This window comes from Manis pentadactyla, chromosome 3 (genome assembly GCF_030020395.1).
Source record: "Manis pentadactyla isolate mManPen7 chromosome 3, mManPen7.hap1, whole genome shotgun sequence".
In the NCBI taxonomy this organism is placed as follows: Eukaryota; Metazoa; Chordata; class Mammalia; order Pholidota; family Manidae; genus Manis; species Manis pentadactyla.
In genome coordinates, this window is record NC_080021.1 from 209,171,183 (window position 1) to 209,192,585 (window position 21,403).

A 21,403-nucleotide genomic window follows, 5' to 3' on the forward strand; every position below is an offset into this window, starting at 1 on the left:
GTTTTGAGAAACTACTTTGGAAAAAGAATGTGTGCTTCAAGTAGTTAAAAAAAAAACAATTCTAATAATAATGCAGGTAATTGTACTGTGTTTTATGTGCACAGTACAGTTAGTATAGTACTAAGAGCACAGACTTTGGAGCTAGACTGCCTAAAATCAAATCTTGGGCAAATTATTTGCATTTTTGTTTCTTCATCTGTAAAACGGATATAATGATGGTACTTTGTCTCACAGTGGTATCACGAGGCTCAAATAACTTAATGTATGCAGTATAGCTCTTAGAATTATTTTTGGCACATCGTTATTTCTATAAGTGTTAGTAATTGTTTCATTATTATTTTTATAATTATCTTTTTAAAGGCTCATTAATAACACCATGATAAAGATGTGGTGGAAACTAGCTCAGAGAGGCTAAGTGATCTACCCAAGGTTACACAGCTAGTGTGGGAATTGAGATTCCAGTTCAAGTCTGCGTCCAAAGCTCAGATACTTCCTGACACGTTTTTGTTTTGAGTACAGATTAATTTTGCTGGATAATACTTGGGCTTCCATCACAGTTCCTTTTCTTGACTTCTGTGCTGAACTGAGTATTAATATGCATGTCCTTAAGGTAAAGGGTCCAAGCAACTGCTTTTATTGAAATTCCACTTTGCAATTTCCTGACTTACTTGCAATTAAAATCTACGCTTTAAACATTTCAGCAATGTGGTTTATTTATAGAGTTGTCTTCCTGTTCACGTGTACTGGGTCTGCTTTTGGGTGCTGCGTTTTCTGTCAAAGGTTGTTTATTTCTAACCCATTTTGATTTCCTGTTGCTTTGTGGATTGGTATTATGAACTGCAACAGGAACACCAGGAAACCTGTCTTGAATGGAGCAGCCAGATTGAGGCCCTGTAGATGAAAAAAAAACTAAACCACACATTATTCTACAGCCATATTTGGACTGAAGTGTGGGTTAAGCATTAGCTATATTAGAAAAACCTAGATATAGAAACCTCACTTAGAGCCAAACTTTCATGAACAGTTTTGCTGAAACAGGGCAGAGCTATTAACTCCATGGCCTTGGACAGTGACAGCCTCATTGAGCCTCAGTTTCTGTATCTGTAAAATAGAGATTATTGTATTTTCTTTGTGACATTATTGATAAGATTAAATAAAGTAATATGGATAAAGCAAGCAGTCCCAGGCTTGATCTCAATTAATAATAGCTATTGATGATAATTTAAAAAGAGGAAAAACTATTACTTCATTTTTTAAAAATCCAGATCTGTTTTTACTGACTTGAGACACTGATTTCTGGCATCTAGCATCACTTCCTATTAAAAATTCCATCAAGAGAAATTTGCTTTTCTTTCAAGAAATAATGATAGTGATAGCCAGCAGTGTGAAGCAGGTACTGTATTCCTGGACCTGTGCTAGTTGTTTTATATGCATTCACTATCTCATTTTATGTTAAGATGAGGATTTTCTCATTTTGCAGATAAGGAAAGTGATGCCCAGAAAGGTGGAGTGAATTTAATTGCTCAAAATTGATGTGACTGACTCTAGGCTATCTTGTACATCAGTAATGACATGCAAGAGTTCTTTACTGTGTCTGATCCTGGCACTTTCCTGAAAGTCTTTAGAAGGAAGGGCAATAGCTGTAAGTGGAGCCCCATTTGGAGGCTCCAGCTGTCTGCTAGATGTTATGCCAAGTATTTTACCTGCATAAACTCACTGATTTTCCCAACCCTAGGAAATACAAGTATCCCCATTTTACAGTTGAGGAAATCAAGGTACAGAGATACTCAGTGGCATTTAGTTAGTGAAGGAGCTGGGATTGGATTCCAAGTCTTCCTGACTGGAAAGCCCATGCTCTTAGTCAGCCTATTATACTGCATCAACATTTTAGGATGATATTTTTTTAAAAATGAGGTATGGGGTTGATTTTCAAAGGTAGTAACTTCCAGGTATTTGATGCTAGTTGTTCTTAATTTCAACTAAGTGATAGCCAGATTTCTGGCAGAAGCTGTTAATGCTGCATCTGTCAGTAAGCTAGGACTGCATTCTATCCCAGAGGTAACTTTAGGTTCTAGTAGCATCTTTCCATGGTCAAAGATTTCAGAAGTATAGTGTGTAAACTATTAACACAGAGGAGGGTGGCATTTTCCAGAGCTTTAGTTCTATAACATGGAAGATCTCAAACCTCAACCATGCTTCAAACTCACATTAAAGTGCATTCTAATTGGTAATCAGTGTATGAGGAACCAAAGAAAATTTTAATTAAATGCTGTCTTGTGAATTTTCCAGTCATTTTATGCCTGTTGAAATGGTTTTCTTACTTGGTTGAAATGGTTTCAAGTCCTCTTCCATTGCTCTGCCCTCCTTCTTTATAGTATAACTTTATCAAGTTTTTATGCCTTTTCTCATATAAGGTTTTAATTAGCATTGTTAAAGATTTTGGCTGTTGCATATTTACTTAACTCTGTGTTCCCTGTGTACCAAAGGCGTTTGGTGCAGTGGAAAGAGCATGGCAATTTGGAGTCCTACAGACTGTGGGCAAGTTACTTAAATCTCTGTGAGCCCCAGTTTCTTCATCCTGTAAAATGAGGCTAATCACATTTCTTTGTACTGCTTTTGAAGGAGGATTAGAAATAATGTATTTAAATTGTCTAGCACATAGGTCAGTTTGTAGAAATTACTTGTTAATTGGTACAAATTATGTTCTGAAGTTGTAATAGAGTCTGTCTTACGTAGATCTCCTTTTTGTCTTATTCTCTTTAGTGGATGTTCACAAGGATTGTCTTCAGTCATGGCCTTGGGTTTAAGGTGCTTCCGCTTGGTCCACCCTGCCTTTTGTAACTCCCTTGCTGCCTTGACCAGACCTATTTCAGAAGTTACGCTGAGGGCAGAGAGTGGGAGACAGAATGGCCATGGGCAGTACATGGCCTGTCCAGCTGTACCAGTCCGTCATTTTGCTACCAAGAAAGCCAAAGGTAAAGACATGACCTTCTCACTTCTTTCTTCACTTTAGCCCTTGAGTCATAGCTGGAAGAGAACTCAGAGAGGTACTGAATTTCTTCCCTTGCCACATGAGGAAATGGTGTTTCAGATTGTTCACTTGATTAGCTTAAAAGATCACAGTGACAGAGGTGATTTTAAAACCTGGAGTGTGTTTTTCTCATTACCATGCTGTCTCATGTGTTACTGTGGCTCAGAAAATGCTTAATTTCCTTCTTTTAGATTTAGAATTAGAGCTGTAAGTGCCAAGCAAACCAGAATACTTGTGGCAGGAATCAACGTATTTTCTCCTCATAGATCCAGCAAGATCTATGTTGGAAGTAAAATTGAAACCAGGTTGTTGGATGAGGAGGTATTAGAGCCATGGAGTTAGATGGATGATCTTAATGGTTTGTGTCATCCAAGAATGAGACTTTGATATACCGCAGGTCTCAGCTTAAATGTTGCTTCCTCAGGGAGGCCTTCTCTGACCTCTTAGACTGGTCAGGTCCCTTGTTACATGCACTCCTGTGCACTGTTATTTTACCTTTGACGTACTTAGCACAGCACTCATTAATTAATTAACTGTAGGATTTATTGTTATATGACTTCCATGAGGATAGGGTCTGTGTCTTTCTTGTTTAGCACCTAACAGGCCTAACACATAGTATGTATCAAAAAATTTTGTTGAGTGACTGAATGAGTAACAGAAAATTTTGTTGAGTGACTGAATGAGTTAAACAGACCTGCTATTTGTGGTGGTGAGGCAGGGAGTCCATTCCTAAGGATGGTGCTAGAAATATGCTGCTAAATATTTTTTCTACTGACTTTCTTTTTATGGTTTCATGCAGAACATCCCTTTTCTATTAAAAGAAAAATTAGCAAGCTGCTGGAAGAGCATTAATACTAAGAAGATTTATATTCTGTTAATAGTGATAATAGTAATAACTGTAGATCTATATGTTGCATTACATTTTTCAAAAAATTCACATTCACTTCATAATTTGATCCCTATAGTTATCTCTTGAAGGAATTATAATTATCCAGTGAAGAAATTCTTAGTTACCTTGTGAAACACAGATCTCACCATTTTGCAAGTAAGGAAACTGAGGTTTGCTCATGGTCATACCTGGTTAGTAAACAGAACTGGAAATGGGGGCTCCTAATGCCCACAGCATTGCAGTCTTCTAGTACACTAGCCATTAGCTACAGCGTGTAAGCAGCATCTTCTCATATTTAATTGGCTGTTCAGTTTTTGTCTTCTTTGATTACCTCTAAAAAAGTCAGTTGACTTTTTCTTTTAGATTTATTGGATTCTTTCTATACTAGGAATGCTAATCCTTTGTTGATTGTGTTACAGGTATCTGCTTCCTACTTAACGGTATCTTTGGTTGAACATAAGTTTTAACGTAGTCATATTTTTCAGTCCTTTCCTTTATCATTTGTGCTCTTTTGTGTCTTATATGGGAAATCCTTACCTATCCCTAGGTCATAAAGCTTTTCTTCTGAATTTTCTTCTAAATCTTTTAAAGGTTTTTACTTTTCATATTTGCTTTTTTAATCCATTTGGAATTTATTTCTGAATATGATGTGAGGTAGGGAATCTAATTTTAAGTTTCTTTTTTTATATGGGTAATAAGCTGTGTGAACACCACTTATTAATTAGCTCATTCTTTAATCCCAGATTTGTTCTGTCTCCTCTGTCATATGTCAAGTTTCTTTGTATGTGTGATTTTGCTTCTGAGCTCTTGATTTTGTTGAAGTGTTTATCTCTCCCTGCAGTAAATTCCCTTCTGCCTGAATCACTGTCATAAAGTCTTGAATCTAGGGGTGCAAATATTTCTCCTTACGCACACACACTTTTGCTTCTTGCCTTTTGCTCTTCTGTATGAAATTTATAATCATATTACCAGGTTTTTGCCATAAAGATCTTGCACAGTTCTTTAGTCAGGTTTATTTCTGGTGTGTCATCATTTTTGTCACTTTTCATATATTTTTTTAAAGTAAAGTAAATTTTTGAGTTATAACATACATAAAGAAAAGTACCTAGATAAATTCTAAGTGTACAGTTCAGTGAATTTTCACAAACTGAACATAACCACATAACATGTGACCATCACCCAGATCAAGATACAGAACACGAATTGTGTTCCAGAAGCTTCCCTCTTGTCCCTTTCAGTTATCACTCTTCAAAGGTAACCATTATATTGACTTTAACACCAAAGATTAGTTTTGCAATTTTTGAACTAGTACAGCTTCTTTTGTACCTGACTTCTTTTGATAACAATCTATTTGTGAGATTTGTTCATGCTGTTGCATGTAGTAGTTGTTTGTGCATTTTTATTTTCTGTTTATACCACATACTCATGAACACTTGGTATACTCAATCTTTTTTTTTTGTTGAAATATAGTTGATACACAATCTTATGTTGGTTTCAGATGTACAACACAGTAGTCCCAAAAGTTACCCACATCATCAAATCCTCACCTCCTCTACTGTGGTTACTACCTATCAATGTAGAAAGATGTAATAAAATCACTATATAGTCAGTCTTTTTAATTTTAGCCATTCTGATGGGTATGCAGTAATACCTCTTTGTGGTTTCAGTTTATATTTCCTTGATGAATAATGATGGTCAGTACTTCTTCATTTATTTGCTATTTAGATATCTTCTTGCCCATTAAAAAAATTGCTTTGTAGGAGTTTTAATATATTCTATAGACAGGACTTCTGTCTTATATATGAATTGTTAATATGCTTGCCTTTTCATTCTTTAATGAGTGTTTTTTGATGAACAGAAGTTCTTAATTTTAATGTAATCCAATTTATCAGTCATATCCTTTAGTCAGTCATATCCTGTAGTCCAATTTATTAATCATATCCTTTATGGAAGTCCTGATTTTTTTTCTTATTTAAGAAATTTTTCCCCACCTTAAGGTTATGAATATATTTTACTGTATTTTTAGAAGGTTTGTTGTTTTAAGTTTATACCTTTTTAAAAAGTGTGTATTCTTTGTGGTTGCTGGTGAACAGGAACATTTTTTATTATTATACATTGATTTTGTATCTTGGACCCTTGCTGAATTCTTTTTTTAGATCTATTGTTTGTATATTCTTTTGGATTTTCTAGGTAGATAATTATAACACCTGTAAATAATGATAGCATTGTTTTTCCCTTTCCAATCTGTATACCTTTTTTCCTTCTTCCCTCCTTCTCCCCTCCTTCCTTCCTTCCTTCCTTCTTGGCTAGGAACTCTCATATAAGTTGAATAAGTGTGATTGATGATAGTAGGTATCCTTGTTATGCTTCTGACTTTGTGGGGAACACTTCTCATATTTCTTGATGAACTATGTCTGCTTTATTTTTCAGTAGTTTTCTCTTTTAAGCAAATATCTTCTTTTTTTTTTAAGATAATTTAAAAAAATTTTGGTATCATTAATCTACAGTTACATGAAGAACATTATGTTTACTAGGCTCCCCCCTTCACCAAGTCCCCCCCACATACCCCTTCACAGTCACTGTCCATCTGCATAGTAAGATAAGCAAATATCTTATATCCCTATTGTGCTGAGAGGTTTTGTTTTGAATGGATGTTAAATTTTAATCAAATGTTGTTACTGCATCTATTGAAATAATCATTTTTTAATTTTAATCTGTTAACGTGACCACTCAACATCAGTAGTTTTTTCTGATAAACCACTTTTGCATTCTTGGTATAAGCCCTATCTGCTCTTGATATATCTGTATATACATTGCTTAATACATAATAAATATATACATTGCTGGATCTGGTTTGTTAATATTAATTTAGGATTTTTTAGTATGTATTTGTATGTGAGATTAACCTTAATGTAACTCTCTGATATTGAAAGACATAATGTAGTATTATCCTTGTCTGGTTTTGATATCAAGCCTAGTAGTCTCATAAAGTTAAGTTAAGGAGTTCATCTCTCTTGCGTGCTCTCTTAATGGGTGGTGTTTATAAGATCAGGATTATCAACTCCTTGCATGATTGGTAGAATTTGCTTATAAAGTCATCCGGACCGGATATTTGTGTGTGTGCATTGTATGTGGGTAGAATTCAAATCATAGGTTCAATTCTTTAGTGATTATAAGGCTGCTTAAATTTCCTCTTTCTTCTAAGTTAGTTTAAGTTAGTTGTTTTTAGGAAATTTTTCATTTTTTTCAAAGCTTTCAATGTTGTTGGCATAAAGTTGTCTATAAGAGTCTTTTAAGATTATTAAAATCTACTGTTTTAATAACTGTTTCCCTTTTTTCTTTCTTACTATTTGTCTACTTTCTTTTTTCTCAGTTATTCTTGATAGTTCGTCAGTTTTATAAGCCTTTTAAAAATGAGCTTTTAAATTTGATCTCCACTTTTTTGATTTTATTGATTTCTGCTCTTTATTTTATACTTTCTCCTATGTTTTTATTCTTTTTCTATCCTTTGAGTTGGACAATTAGTTCATTACTTTTCAACCATGTCCTTTTCTTAAAAGCATTTAAGGCTGTAAATTTCTGTCCAAATACAACTTCAGGTACCTTCTGCAAGTTTTTGATATATAGTATTTCTATCATCATTTGAAATTTCCATTACATGTTTTTTCTTCATACATATCTTTTTTGGAAAGTTAGCTTAATCCCACTGTGATCCGAGAAGGTGTTCTATGTGATATAGATTCCTTAATATTTACTGAGATTTGCTTTATGGGATAGAATGTGGTCATTATGTATAAAGGTCCAAGTGTGCTTGAGAAGAAAGTATATTCTTTTCTAGGGTGCATGATGCTTATATAATCATTAGGTCAAGTCGGCTAATTGTGTTGATCAAATTTTCTATTTTTCTTTTATTTGTGCAATTTATCAATTACCAAATAAGGTATATTAAAATGTCCTACCTAATATGCCTGTATAGTCATCAGTTTCTCCTTTTAATTCTGTTAATTCTGAGGTCATGCTACTGGGTATATTTAAGTTCAGAATTGTAATCTCTTTTTGGTAAATTGTTTTTATTTTCATTATGAAGTGGTCCTCATTATTTCTAATAATGCTTTCTGCCTTAAACTCTTATTTTGTTTGATATTAATAAAACTACACTAGCTTTTTGGTTAATACTTGCCAGGGTTATAATATTTCTATTCTTATACATTAAACTTGCTCTGGTGTTGTGTTTTTGTAAAGCCTCTTGGATATATTGTTTATGACTAGATTTTTAAATATCTTACTGAGAATCGCTCCCTTTGGCTGATCCTTTGGTCAGTTTATATTTATTGTGATTATTGAGTATTTGTACCTCTAAAGTTTTAATTTTTACTTTATCATAGTTTTCTTTGTTTCTTTTTCTTCTTTCATCCTTTCTATTGGATTAATCAAGTTTCTTTATTCTTTTTTCATGTCTGCTGCTTTGAAAGTTACATATTTATTCTATTTCTTACTGTTTTGGTGTTTACCCTTAATTTATTTTTTACCTTTTTATAGAAATAAAAAAGCACCTTTGAAACATAAAGCTATAAGCAGAAAATGCTTGATAATTTTAAAAAGTGAGAACATGTAATCAGCACCCTGATAAACAACTAGAACATTTTCAACACATCAAAAGTTCCCCTTTATTCTTCCTTTTATTAACTTAACCACCTTTTACTTCTTGTACATAACTATTACTCTGACTTCTAATGGCTTGGCTTAGTTTTTTCTGTCATACTGTTTAGTATATATTCTTGTATCTAGCTTTTGTACTGTACAGTCTGTTTGCTTGTGCCTAGCCTCTTCTCTACATTGTGTTTGTCAGAGTCATTTAAATTCTGTGTAATTATAGATCTTTCTGTCTCATGGCTGTATACTGTTTCATTTAAAACAAATTAATACATTTCCTACGTTTCCAATTAGATTTTATGAAGACAATCTAATGGAAAGTTCATGGGTTTAAAATTAAGCAGATTTGGTACCAAATCTTGGCTGTACTGTTTTATGACCTTGTGACATGAGGCAAGTCACTTTACCTTTCTTGTCTTCTGTTTATTTTTCTGAAATATAAAGAATTCATTCACTTATGGACTGCCTGCCATACAGTGCTCTTTTAGGTATTTGAATTACTTATATCCCTGTAGCAAACCAGATATCCCTGTTTTATAGGTAAAGAACCTGATACTCAGAGAAGTAGAGTAGCTTGCCCAAGGCCATACCCCTGGTATACATCGCAGCCAGGATTTTCACCTAAGGCGCCTCATTGTAAATGCCTTCGCTAGTGTCTGTGGAGGTTTCCAATGTTGGGCACCTAGTTGACACTCAGTAAACTTAGGCTCTTTTTTAGGACAGTGATGATATTCTATAATTTTCTGACAGTTGACATTTTGCCCTGTACGCAGTAGGTACTTCTTCACTAATTATTTATTGTCTCTGTTTATGCTGCTGTTCTTTTATTCATTTAATGTTGATGTTCTAGCCAAAGGGAAAGCACAGTCACAAACCAGAGTGAATCTTAACACTGCCTTGGTTGAAGACATAATCAGCTTGGAAGAGGTAGATGAAGAAATGAAGTCTGTGATGGAAGCACTAAAGGATAATTTCAATAAGACTGTCAATATAAGGACCTCACCAGGTTAGTGACTGAACTGGTGTTTTGGAGAAGGTGTAGTGCAAATAGCATGGCTTGGCAGAGCTAGGTTTTAGGCCCAGCTTTGCCACTTTACAACTGATAACCATGGGTAGTTACTTTTCTGGACCTCAGTTTCCTTGTCTAATTCCTATCTTATAGCTTTGGGGTGAGTATTAAAATAAATGAGGTAACATATGTAATGGTTCTGGCACATAGTTGACACTGTATTTATTTATGCATTCAGCAAATATTTGTCTACTGTGAACTATGCATTGTGCTAGTATACAGTGATGAGCAAAAATAGACATGGTCTTTACTCTCATGGAATCACACTCTCAAAAACTGGGAGTTTTATTATGACTCTACTGTAAGCATATCTAGGTATTTAGTTTTATAGTAACTGACGTCTTTATTCTGATATTTCCACTTTGTCCTCTTTGGCCATTCTTATCCCTTACTGGGAACCAAGTGGCTGCAAACCTACCCACCTGAGGCATTTCTGTACCCCTGAGGTTGACCAGGAAGATTCCATTTGGGTTAATAACTTCCTGAAAATGGCTTTTCTAAGTGGGAAATGTCAGAACTGTCGAGGAGAACTGTTTGCAGATGTGATGGAAGAAGTGAGTTGTCAGCTAATGGTGCAGGCAAGCAGGAAAAATCCAATTGCTGTTAAATTGGCCTTGTGGAAGTTGTCATCATCCCAGAGTCAAACCTGGGACCTCCTCTAAAGGTGTCTGTGGGAGCTTGAGCTGTTCCCACTCACATTTTTATTAGGATAGTTCTCAAGAAACTAGAAAATATTTCATGAACTTAATTCATAAGAAAACCAAGTGAAAAATAGACAGCTCCATTTATAAACACCAGCAGAAACATACTGAGTTCAGAGATGAGATCCAGTGTGAAACCAGAGGACTGTTCCGTTATTTGTCAACCTTTGGACTAGGCCATTTCTGCCTTTGCTGACAGTAGAGCGTGCCATTCAATCTCTCCCAACTGTTTGTTTTAAACTTGCTTATTATTTTAGATATGAAACTGATAAAGTGCTTTGTCTCCCCTGTGCTTTCTGGCCTGTTAACATTCTGCAGCCGAAACCAGAGAGCAGTTTGAGAGGAGCTCAGGGAGAAATGTGATACTTAAAATTAGCCAGCAAGCTCCACTCTTGTTGAACTTAAAAGATGATGGGCCTGGAAGGAGGTTGGGAGTGTAATTTGTTAAATGTTAACCTTGAGAAAATGAGGGGCAGGCAGGAGACTGAGGGAGATTCTCGCTGGGGACAGATTGAGGGGAAAGGATTTGATGCATTATGTCGATACGGATTTAGGGAACGGGAACCACCACAGTTGCGTACTGAAAAGCCCATATTGGGACTTCTGCACCAAAGGATCTTAATGGCAGATGAGGAAGGCTGAGTTAAGAGCCATTTTCAGAAGGCCTCCCATTGGTATTTCCTGTTTACCTCTTTCTCCTCAAGGTTATGTTTGTGTACTGTTCTGTGTAGAACTTGGGGTGAAGAAGAGACTGGGTGAAACAGGCTGAGCTTAGCCAGCCTTTTGTTTTTGCACCAGATTCTTCTACATCATCTTCGTTACTATCTGAATCAGCAGCCACTTTTCCTCTTGCACCTTCTTCTGTCTACCCACATTTTCTATCTCCAAGATAGTTGGTTGCTTTTAGTAGTTGTGTAATTTGGGTTTATTCATTTGTTTGTTTTTGCTCTCCCATTCATCCATCCATATGTACAGTACTTTATTCATCAAAACATTATTGAGCACTTATTCTTTGCTGATGAATAGGTGTTGTAGATAACAGAGAGAAAAGACCTTGTCCCTGCCTTCCAAGAGCCTAGAGCTTAATTCATGTGAAGGGACAGCCAAGTAAACCAACGTGTGTAGAATCATACAGCATAACTGAGTGCTGAAGACGATGGCTTTAGAATTGGTCAGACCTGGGTTTTATTTCAGGATCTATTAAGAGCTGTTGTGACTTTGGGCAAGTTCCTTTCTGTGCCTCAGTTTCTTCAGCTGAAAATAGTGGAACTATCTCAGAGAGTTCCTGTGATAATGAAAGCAAATGAACTACAGGATGCATTAACACAGTTTCTTGCTTGTGAAAGTGTTCAGCAAATGTTGGTTATCATTATCATTATTATGGAAGTGTGCGTAGGATTCTCAGGAGCTCAAAAGGGGGTTTGTAATGCAGCCGAGGAGGTCAGAGCACATTTCTGAGACAAGATGCTGTTGTAGCTGAGTGTTAAAGAATGAGCAGGAGGTAGCTGAGCAGACAAGGGGATTCTCAGAAGGAAAAATACGTGCTAAAATTCCTGAGGCAAGAACAGACTGTATTAGAGAAATTTTAAGTAGGTTAGTTTGGTTAAAACAAAAAAATCAAGAATTAATAAGTTAACATTTATTGGGCACTGGTATATGCCAGGACTCAGTTATAAGGGCTCTTCATAAATTCTGATTTAATACTCATAACAACCCTATGAGATAAGTACAATTTTTATACCCCATTTAGAGATCAGGAAACAGTCACCCAAAAGGTTGAAGGAGTCTGCCCAGGGTCACACAATCAGGAGGTGGCAGAGTTGGTGTTTGAACCCAGGTCAAATCCTTCAGAATCATGGAGGCTACTTTTATTGTTATACCTCCAGGCTTTTTCAGATGGAAGCCAGTGGTGTCAACAATCTTCTATCTTGTGATGACATTGAATTTGGTTGAATACTGCACATCAGATCTTTGGGCCACAGTATGGTACTGCATTGTTCTAGCAACAGTTTGCTGGGATAACTCCCAATTTCTTTAAACTACCTTCCTCCTCCCACTTTCTCTTTGTGTCTCAGAATGAGCCATCCATGAGTGGTTCCTACTGTGAACGATAAGATTTTTCTTCTACTTCTTATTTGTATGCGCAGCCAGGAAGTTTGAATAGTGCCCCTTTTCCATCTGTAACTATGGCTTTATTTGCTTGCCTTCTTGGGTTTCTGAAAATTTTGTCTAGAGTTTTCCAGAATTTAGATATGGATGAACTTCGGATCCCAGATGGCAATTAAATGTTATAGTTGTTGTGTCTTCGTTTTTTTTCCTAAAGGGGAGCCGAATTCTAAACTCAAGGTGGGATAAGGCAGTGGTTCCAAACCTGGCTGCGTATCAGAATCGTGTGGTGATCTTAAAAAAAACTACAGGCTCCTCTAAAATCACAGCTCCCTTGAACCCCTACTGAATGGAGATCTCTTGGGATGGAGCCCAGGAATCAAAACTGAATGCTCCCTAGTGATTATGATGCACAGCTAAATTTGAGTTTCACTGGTATAAGGGAAAGACCCTTGATTGGAATCAGAAGTAAGCACACCTGAATTTGGGGCTTGGTTCTTGATTGTTTTCCCTTTTGTTAGCTCTGTGATCTTGGCATCTTCAACCTCCCCAACTCCTTTTCTCATATGTAAAGTGAAGATAGTAATACAGTGTGACAGAGTAGTTGTAATAACTAAAAGCATTAATAAGAGGTACTTTTTTATGCTTATTTTGTTGGTGCTTATTATATATTTGGTTTATATTTAGCTATAATCATCACTTTAATCCTGTAAGCTAGTTATTTTTTGACTGAGTTGGAAACCAAGACAGAGAAAGAAAAGTAACATGGTTGATGTTTTCAAGTAAATGGCCAAGTTGCTGGAGGGGTGACCAGTTCTTTCCAGTTTCAGCTCTAAAAACCCTAGGTCACAGAAACCTCTCAGGCCCAGACAAACCAGGATGGCTGGCCACCCTGGTTGCTGGTAAGGAATTCCAACCTAGTTCTGTCAACATTTCAAAGCTTTTTCCATCACATGATCCTGCTGCTCCTAGAAAGCCCCTTCAACGGTCTTCCACATTGATAAGGGATCCCTAAATGTTGGTTGGATCTGAATCAGATAGGAACTTAGTTATGGGGCTACTAAAGTCCTTCCAAATTCTAAGACCCATTATTTTTCTTTTAGGCTCATTTGATCGTATCACTGTGGTAACTGCTGATGGGAAGCTTGCTTTAAACCAGATTGGCCAGATCTCCATGAAGTCACCACAGCTGATACTGGTGAATATGGCCAGCTTCCCAGAGGTAAGGTGGCCTTGCCAGAGGGTCCTTCCCCATGGTTTCTTTTGGAATGGAGGCTAGACCAAGTCAGGGGGAAGTATTTTCTCTATCTCTGGATGAAACAAGAGCGAAGGCATAATAAAGGAAACTTAAGGATAAGGAAAGCACTCTTCCTGTTTCTAAATTCCTTTTCAGTTACTTTAAACACAGTAGAGGCCAGGCAAGTAATTGAATACTGAAACGGGCCCTGTCTAAGAAAAACATAAGAAAAACAATAGTGTCGCTGCAGGGATTGGCACTGAGCCAGCGTGGAGGGGGCTGTGGGAAACTGGAGAGATTGTGCCCTCTGAAGGGAGCAGGTTGTTGCCAGGCAGAAATGTAGGCCTGGTAGTCCACGTTACTAGATAGGAAGATGTTTATTTCCGAAAGAAGCCAGTAACCAAAATTTTTATGAAAGATCTTTGTTAAATATTGGCGACTAATACACTTTTTTTTAAAGACTATGAGACAAAATATATTAATGGGTCATATTTGGCCTGTGGGCCACCAGTGTGATCTGCTTTAGTATTTGGAGCAGACCTTCCAGAAATTCGCCTTCCATTCAAACTGGACTGACCACTGCAGAATATCGCACAAAGCACCAAGGCTGGAAGGTGGGTTGCATTAAATCATTGCAACCTTGGGGCTATGATTTTAAGTCTAGTTGAGGAAGATAAATGGGTTTTTCCTGGTTTGTCCAGTAAGAATTGACCTGAATTGAGAGTCCTAGAGGGCCTGGAATCTGGTCCTATCTCTACTGCCAGTTGGCTGATCTGTTGCTGTGAGGTAAAGGAATCTGAAGTTTCCCCCTTTTCTGATTGTCTTTTTTGGTAGTTATATCCCAAAGACATAGACCAAAGTTGAACCTGGATTTAACAAACTGGGTTAGAGCTATGAGTAAGGGAAAGCCCTTGCTATGAACAAACTTTCAAATCAGAGGGCTCTTGTAGCTGATGTGCCAGGCACACTTGGGGAGGCTATTACCACTCCCTAATTCCACTCTCCATACTGGAGTTAGAATGAACTTTAAAAATATATAGGGGATTACAGAATTTTATTGTTGTTAACAACCATTTGATCAATAAATATGAGAGATGCCCTCTCAAAAAAAAAAAAAGTTCTCTTTTTCGGGGGGGGCATTATTATTAGCAGACAATGGGGGGGCATGGGGAGGGCTGTACAACACAGAGAAGACAAGTAGTGATTCTACAGCATCTTACTACGCTGATGGACAGTGACTGTAATGGGGTAGTAGGTGGGGAGGACTTGGTGATGGGGGAGTCTAGTAAACATAATGTTCCTCATGTAACTGTAGATTAATGATACCAAAATTAAAAATTAAAAAAATAATAAATAAATAAAAAGTTAAAAATATATATATAGGGGATTATGTTATGCACATGCTTTAAGCACATGCTTCAAGTAACCTTTAAGAAAAAGATTGTTGTGGCCTAAAAGGCTTTGCATGGTCTGGCCATGCCTGTCTCCTAGTCTCTCCAGTCCTGTGCATTGCCATCCTTGCACACTGCTCTTTCAGTTCCTCAGACACACTTACCCTTTGCCTTCTCAGGGTCTTTGCATATGCTCTTCCCTTTGCTTGGGACACCCTTGCTTGGCTAATTGCTACTTATATTTTAGATCACAACTTAAATGGCTCTTTTCAGGGAAGCCTCCCCTAACTACTCAATCTAAATTATTCCTCCACATTAACCTCTCTTGTACACACGATTCTTTTTCTTCATTCCACTTATCATTAATAGTTCACATTTATTTACATATTCTATTTTCCATTTCACTTTCACTAGATCGTAAGCTTGGAATGTAGAAATCATATCTAACCTATTCATTGTGTCCTGCATCTAACACAGTGCTTGGTGTCTGGGAGCACTCAGTAGATTTTCTTCAAATGGATGCATACTTGTCATTATGTTGATGGAAGGAAGGCACTCATTCTTGGTGTTACTGAGGAGCAGAGAAATGGGCAAAAGGGATCTGTCTCATCTTCTCTTTCTGGCTCGCTCTGAACTGCTGAGGCTTCTCCACCTTGTTTATCTGATCCCATAGGCACTGCGGGCCAATTGGGGAATAGCCTCCTAATTACACAGCTTGAAGACCTACCTCATCAGGCAGATTTCTTTTTAGAGCCAACCACTTCTGTTATTAAATAGCAAATGGCATTCACAGAAGAAGCACCTAATTGGCCACCAGAGCATCTTATGAGGCAGAAGAAGGTAGTAACTGCTTAATTTTTTCTTGGGAAGTTGGAGTGTATCTTCATTTTTCAACCAGTGCATCTTGGCCATTTCTACAAGTTGAAATTCTGTGGGTTTTGGAAAAAAACCTTTACAGTCATCTCAGTAGAGAGGTTCTTTACAAGGACAGAGTGAGGAAGTGTGAGTTACATTGTCTTTTGAATTCCTTTATCTCATCTGGTATATATACTAAACAAATCACTCTAACTAAACATTTCCTTCCTCCAGTTTAGAAGCTGTCCATAGAGTACCCAGGTTCATAGCTTCAAAATGCTGAGCTAATCCTCTCTGTGTTTATGTAATTCCTTTCTGTTTCACATGCGGTTGGCTTTCTTTACAAACCTGAGCATTTCTGTGTCATGCTGTAGTGACACAATGCAGATTTACATGCATAATCTTTTCAAATGCATTGAAGACAGAAAACTGTTGCATTTGTTTAACATGTGTCCTGCTTGATAAATGATACATGCAGTTACTGCCTTTCATAAACTTGCCTGCAGCTAGAGTTAATGATGGGAAAGAAAAGAAGCAAGTGAAAAAGCACAGATTATTTGAACAAGGCAAATGAAAAAAAAATTCTGCAGGCTCCATTACTGCTCTTGTAGAAGGAAGAAAGCTAATGTGAATTGAGTGTCTACTGTGTTACTGGACACTACGTTCTCAAGTTTTGTTTCAGGTGGTCAACACAGGTACTGTCTAAAAGCATTATTTATTCCAGTATATAGATGAGGACACTGAGACTCAAGGAAGTAAACTATCTTCCCCATGTTCATACTGTTGTGATAGAGCCAAGATTTGAACATAGGGCTGTTTGACACTAAAGCCTGTGCTCCTTTCACCATTTACTCATTAATTCAACAAGTATTTTTTGAGTCCCTGCAAGTTACTAGGTTCTGTCTGAGGTACTGAGAATTCATGATGATAAAGACAGACAAGTTCTGTGCTTTCACAGACCTGATATTCTAGGGGCCCATTGGGATATAAAGCAAGCAGAAGGCCAGTAATTGATATGGCACCAATAAAGTTGACTTGAACCCAAATTGGCAAGGTCTTGTTCATCTATCTACAAAAGTTTATCATCTTTTGTTCTTTAGCATAGATTAGTTTAAGAATAGTTAAGAGAGCAGTTAATTGACCACAGCATTCTTGCCTGCCTGACCCGACGTGAAGTCTGTCTTTCTCAACATAGTATGCCAAGCAGCCATAACCAGTCAGTCATTTTTGCCATTTGAGAACAGTTTGTTTGCCTTGGGGTACTGGTGAGCATCTCTTCAGTGAGGGGGTAAGGCCTAAGAGATGGAAATGTGATAGAAATATATGCCTTTTTGTCTGAACCACAAATAGTTCAGAAATCATGTTGGGAAAATGACTGTAATTCCCTAAGTGTCTCTTCCTACCATATCAAACTGAAATATGCATATTTCAAATACTAAAGAACTGTCTCTTTTAGTAGGTTTCTTTGCAAGTGAAACCTCTCTTGATTCATGGTTTTTCTGCATATGCAAGACACAGAACCAGTAAAGTATAAAATAAGGGGATTTAAATTAAAATTTTGTGGGAATTATATTCATGAAGTCAAAGGAAGGAGATGAGTTTTTCCTAACAGATCTGAGCCAATTCATTACTATATTCATTCAATAAACTTTTACTGAGCACTTACCATGTACCTGGTACAAGGCTTGTGCTGGGAAGATGCAGATATTGAGACATAGTTCTTGTCGAGCCGAGGAGCAGCAGCGGGTGCTCTGGTGCCTACAGGGGAAGGTTGTGTGGAAACATTTGGGTCAGGTGGTGAAAAGGAGGTGGTGGTGGTAATATGTTAACAGCTGACTTGTCAGTAGTTCAGTGAGCAGCTTTAGAAGAGGAGGATTGGGAGATTGAGACCAGGCCACTCCTTCAGAGTGAAGATTCTGCCTATATCGTCAACTTGAGAAGTCTGGGTTTCATTTTCTCAAGATGGTAGCTGTCTTGCAGGGGAAACCTTAATTTCTGTACCTGGAGGTTTCATTTACCTTGGCCATCCCCTTTATGCAGTAGACCTAATTCCAAATTATTTTTACTCTATTTAAAAAAAAAATCAGGTTCCCTGTGCCACAGCTACTACATACATTGAGGTAGGGGATCTGGAAGAAATACCAAGTAACATCATTGTATGGAGAGTGGAGGAGTCCAGAAGCTCCTCCTCTCTTGGCCAGTAACCAGAGGCATGATGGGTACAGTCCTCACTTTATCGCTCTTGGCTCTCAAGGAAGACTGTATCTGTGCCTAGGGATGTGACCTTATCCAACAGGTCCCTGCATACATAAGCAAGGGACAGTACTTGGTTATGTCAGAGATGCTTTCCAGCTCCATACTCTGTGGTCATAGTCAGTGCTACCATTTTAAGAAGTTACTATTTTAAGCAATGGCCACACTGTTGTTTTCTGTGTACAGCTTCCAAAAGGGATGATTCATCTACATGTGGAATTCTGGTTTGTTTTTTTGACCTTATGGTAACACCTCACATCTCTGTAGAATGAAAGTTATTTCAAAATGAAATGGATGAGCTTTTTCAGCACTCCCATCAAAAAAAAAAAAGCAAACCTGGAAAAGTAAACTAGGTGTACCAGTAACCCCATTCATTTAAGCCAGAAAGTCTAGGGAGGAACTCAAGGCTGAGAATTGGCCCTGTGAATTCAAGTGTTGTGGTTCTGGTCAAACCTAAAGTTCTTTTGAAAATGTCAGAGGCCCTATTTTCAAGAATTCCACATTGTTGTGCCCGTGCGGTATCTCTGTCCCACATGGCTTTCTTTTATCTTTTAGAGTTGCATGCTGGGTGTACTTATGTTACAGTTGTAGTATAATGTAGTTAGAATGGGGTGAGGCGAGGCCCTCTGGGAAAAGAGTGTATCACTGTGTCACCTGGCACTTTTGAGAGCAAGATGTGTCAGAGAAGACCCTGGAGGAGGTCAGGCAGGACAATAGTGCATCAGCTAAGTGATGACATCTACTCAGTCTTATTTGGGGGTTTTGTGCATTCTTACCTTCATACAATAAGGGTATATAATAATGCCCCTTATCTGGGTGTTACTGTGTGCCAGGCATGGTGCAAGATTCATTGCTCGTGTTGTCTCATTTAATCCTCTCTGAAGTATAGTTACCACATGGTCTCAGATTAGGACCCGGAGCCTCAAGTTTGTGGCCCAGGGTCACACAGTTAGCAGAGCTGGGATTTGAACGGAGCTCTTTCTGACTCCAAAACCCGTGCTTTTCACTAGTATACCAATCTGCCTTTGCTGGAGCACACACCAGTGGAGATTAGTTGCTCATTCTGAAACATGAGAAGGTTGGTGTGAGTGTAGATGTGAATGAGTTAAATTTATTTACTCATTCTAAATCGGCACTGGTATATTTTGAGTGTAAAATGTCAACTGGAATTTTTAAGTATAAAATCTTTCATCTGTCTTTACACCAGTTTTCGCACAGACCAGCCCCACTCCCTTGAGGATTTGTTGTGGTTTTGATCTGCGTTGCCTCAAACCATTGAAATCTTTTCAAAGAAGCAGAGCTGTTTTCTTTTTATTTTTTCCTTCTCTTTGCTTTTTTCCCTCCTGCAGTACACTGGTATGAGGAGTGGACATAGTTTGCTATTCAGCTTGATCAAAGCACTCTACACCAATGTAACTTCCTGATCTTACTGGTAACAGAACTAAATGTTTCCATGTTCTGCCAAGATGGGTTGCCAGTTATCGACAGAAGACTTGCATCTGGTAATAATTATTTACTAATTCTGTTTACCTTTTGATCTGGTTTTCAGTGTACAGCTGCAGCTATCAAGGCTATAAGAGAAAGTGGAATGAATCTGAACCCAGAAGTGGAAGGGACACTAATTCGGGTACCCATTCCCAAGTAAGTTTGGCTGAAATCCACATATTTTGATGCAGTGGGGCAGTTGTCTTTGGAATGAAACCAACCCCACCATGATACTGCTGGGCTGATACCATATTTTACCTGCACCTCATATCCTGGCAATCTCCATTATCTTTTGAGACACAGTTTACTGATTCAGAAATATTTGAGTGCCTACTCGGAGTGAGGGGCGCAGCAGTAAACCTGACAAAGTCCTTGCCCTCGTGTAGTTTACATATTGGTGGGGAAGATAGACCCTTCAATAGAGAAAGTCATCCCAGATAGTAAAATGATACAAGGAAAGAAAAAGCAATGGAGATCCATTAGAGAGTGACTTGATAAGGGTGGTGGTGGCAGGGACAGCTTTAGCCCAGGAGGACTCTTTAAGGAGGTAAAACAGTTTTGCTGAGTTGAAGGAGGAAGAGCCAGCCTAGGGGAAGAGCTTTCAAGGCAGAGTGAACAGCCAGCACAAAGGCCCTGAGTTAGAAAAGACCTCAGCAGTTGTAATCTCTAACCCATGTTCCTTGAAGAGTTATTTTTTGCATTTTTCCTTGCTTGTTGAAGTTTTAGGCATAAAAATGGAGTATTATTAATTATATAAATACATAAAACTTAGAGTTTTAAATGAATAAAAATGAATGTTTATTTTTAAATTAGAAAAGAAAAGAAATGACAAGACCTTGGCATGTTTGAGAAAGAGAAAGCTGTTATGTCCAAACCTCAGGGAGGGACAGAGAAAGAGTGGTGGGGGCGGGTTGGACTGGTGGGTGGAAGGTGGCGGTTTAGGCTCTATAGGCCATGGTGAGGAGTTTGGGCTTTATTCTAATAATAAAGGGAAGTCATTAGAGGGATTTAAGCAAAGGAGTGATCTGATCCGCTGTTGACTTTGTGGGGTACTGATTAACAAATGGAATGTAGGGGGACAGAGTAGACACAAGGAGAATAGTTGGGAGGCAGCTGCAGTAGTCTGGGAGAGAAACTAAATCTTTGCAGATTCCATGCAGAATTAGTTTCTCCTTCCATAATCTCATCTCTAATTATCTTTAAGTCCATATGCCTATAGTGTCTCACATATAGCAAGTCTCAAGTAAGTGCTCAATTAATTCACTCAGTCATGCAACAAATATTTATGAAGCCCTGACTATGTGTCAGGCACCTTTCTAAGCTGTTGAGATACAGCAGTAATCAAAACAAGCAACAAAAAGCCCCTGTCCTCCTGGGTTTACACCGTAGTTAAGTAGGCACAGTAAACAGAAAACAGATAAATACATGATGTAATGTCAAGTGATGATAAGGACTATGAAGAACAATAAGCAGGATAAGGGGGTTTTCTTGTAGATAGGAAGGTTCAGGAAGGAAATGACATTTGAGCAGAGACCTCAGTGAAATGACTGAGTAAAGCTTCCAAGTAACTATAAGGGAAATGAAGTGTAACACCAGTTGACAGTCTTTTTGTGCCACACGTGTATATTCCCATATATTCCTTTACATATATTGTCTCATTTGTCATATAATCCCTGTGATGTAGATTTTTTCCATGTATAGAAATTTAGGCTCAGAGAGGTAAAGTAATGTAT

General features: G+C 37.7%; 1 protein-coding gene across 5 annotated transcripts in view; it reads left to right on the top strand.

The window, feature by feature from the left end:
- MRRF (mitochondrial ribosome recycling factor) overlaps window positions 1–21,403 on the top strand; it is a 51,768-nt gene that overhangs the window by 2,021 nt on the left and 28,344 nt on the right. For 4 of the 5 annotated variants that reach the window (XM_036915422.2, XM_036915425.2, XM_036915423.2 and 1 more), the window contains exons 2-5: window positions 2,764–2,975; window positions 9,424–9,579; window positions 13,553–13,671; window positions 19,735–19,826. In XM_036915422.2, the coding sequence (XP_036771317.1) occupies window positions 2,764–2,975; window positions 9,424–9,579; window positions 13,553–13,671; window positions 19,735–19,826 (579 nt within the window). The remainder of the gene's footprint in view (window positions 1–2,763; window positions 2,976–9,423; window positions 9,580–13,552; window positions 13,672–19,734; window positions 19,827–21,403) is intronic. The other variant, XM_036915424.2, reaches the window with a different exon arrangement.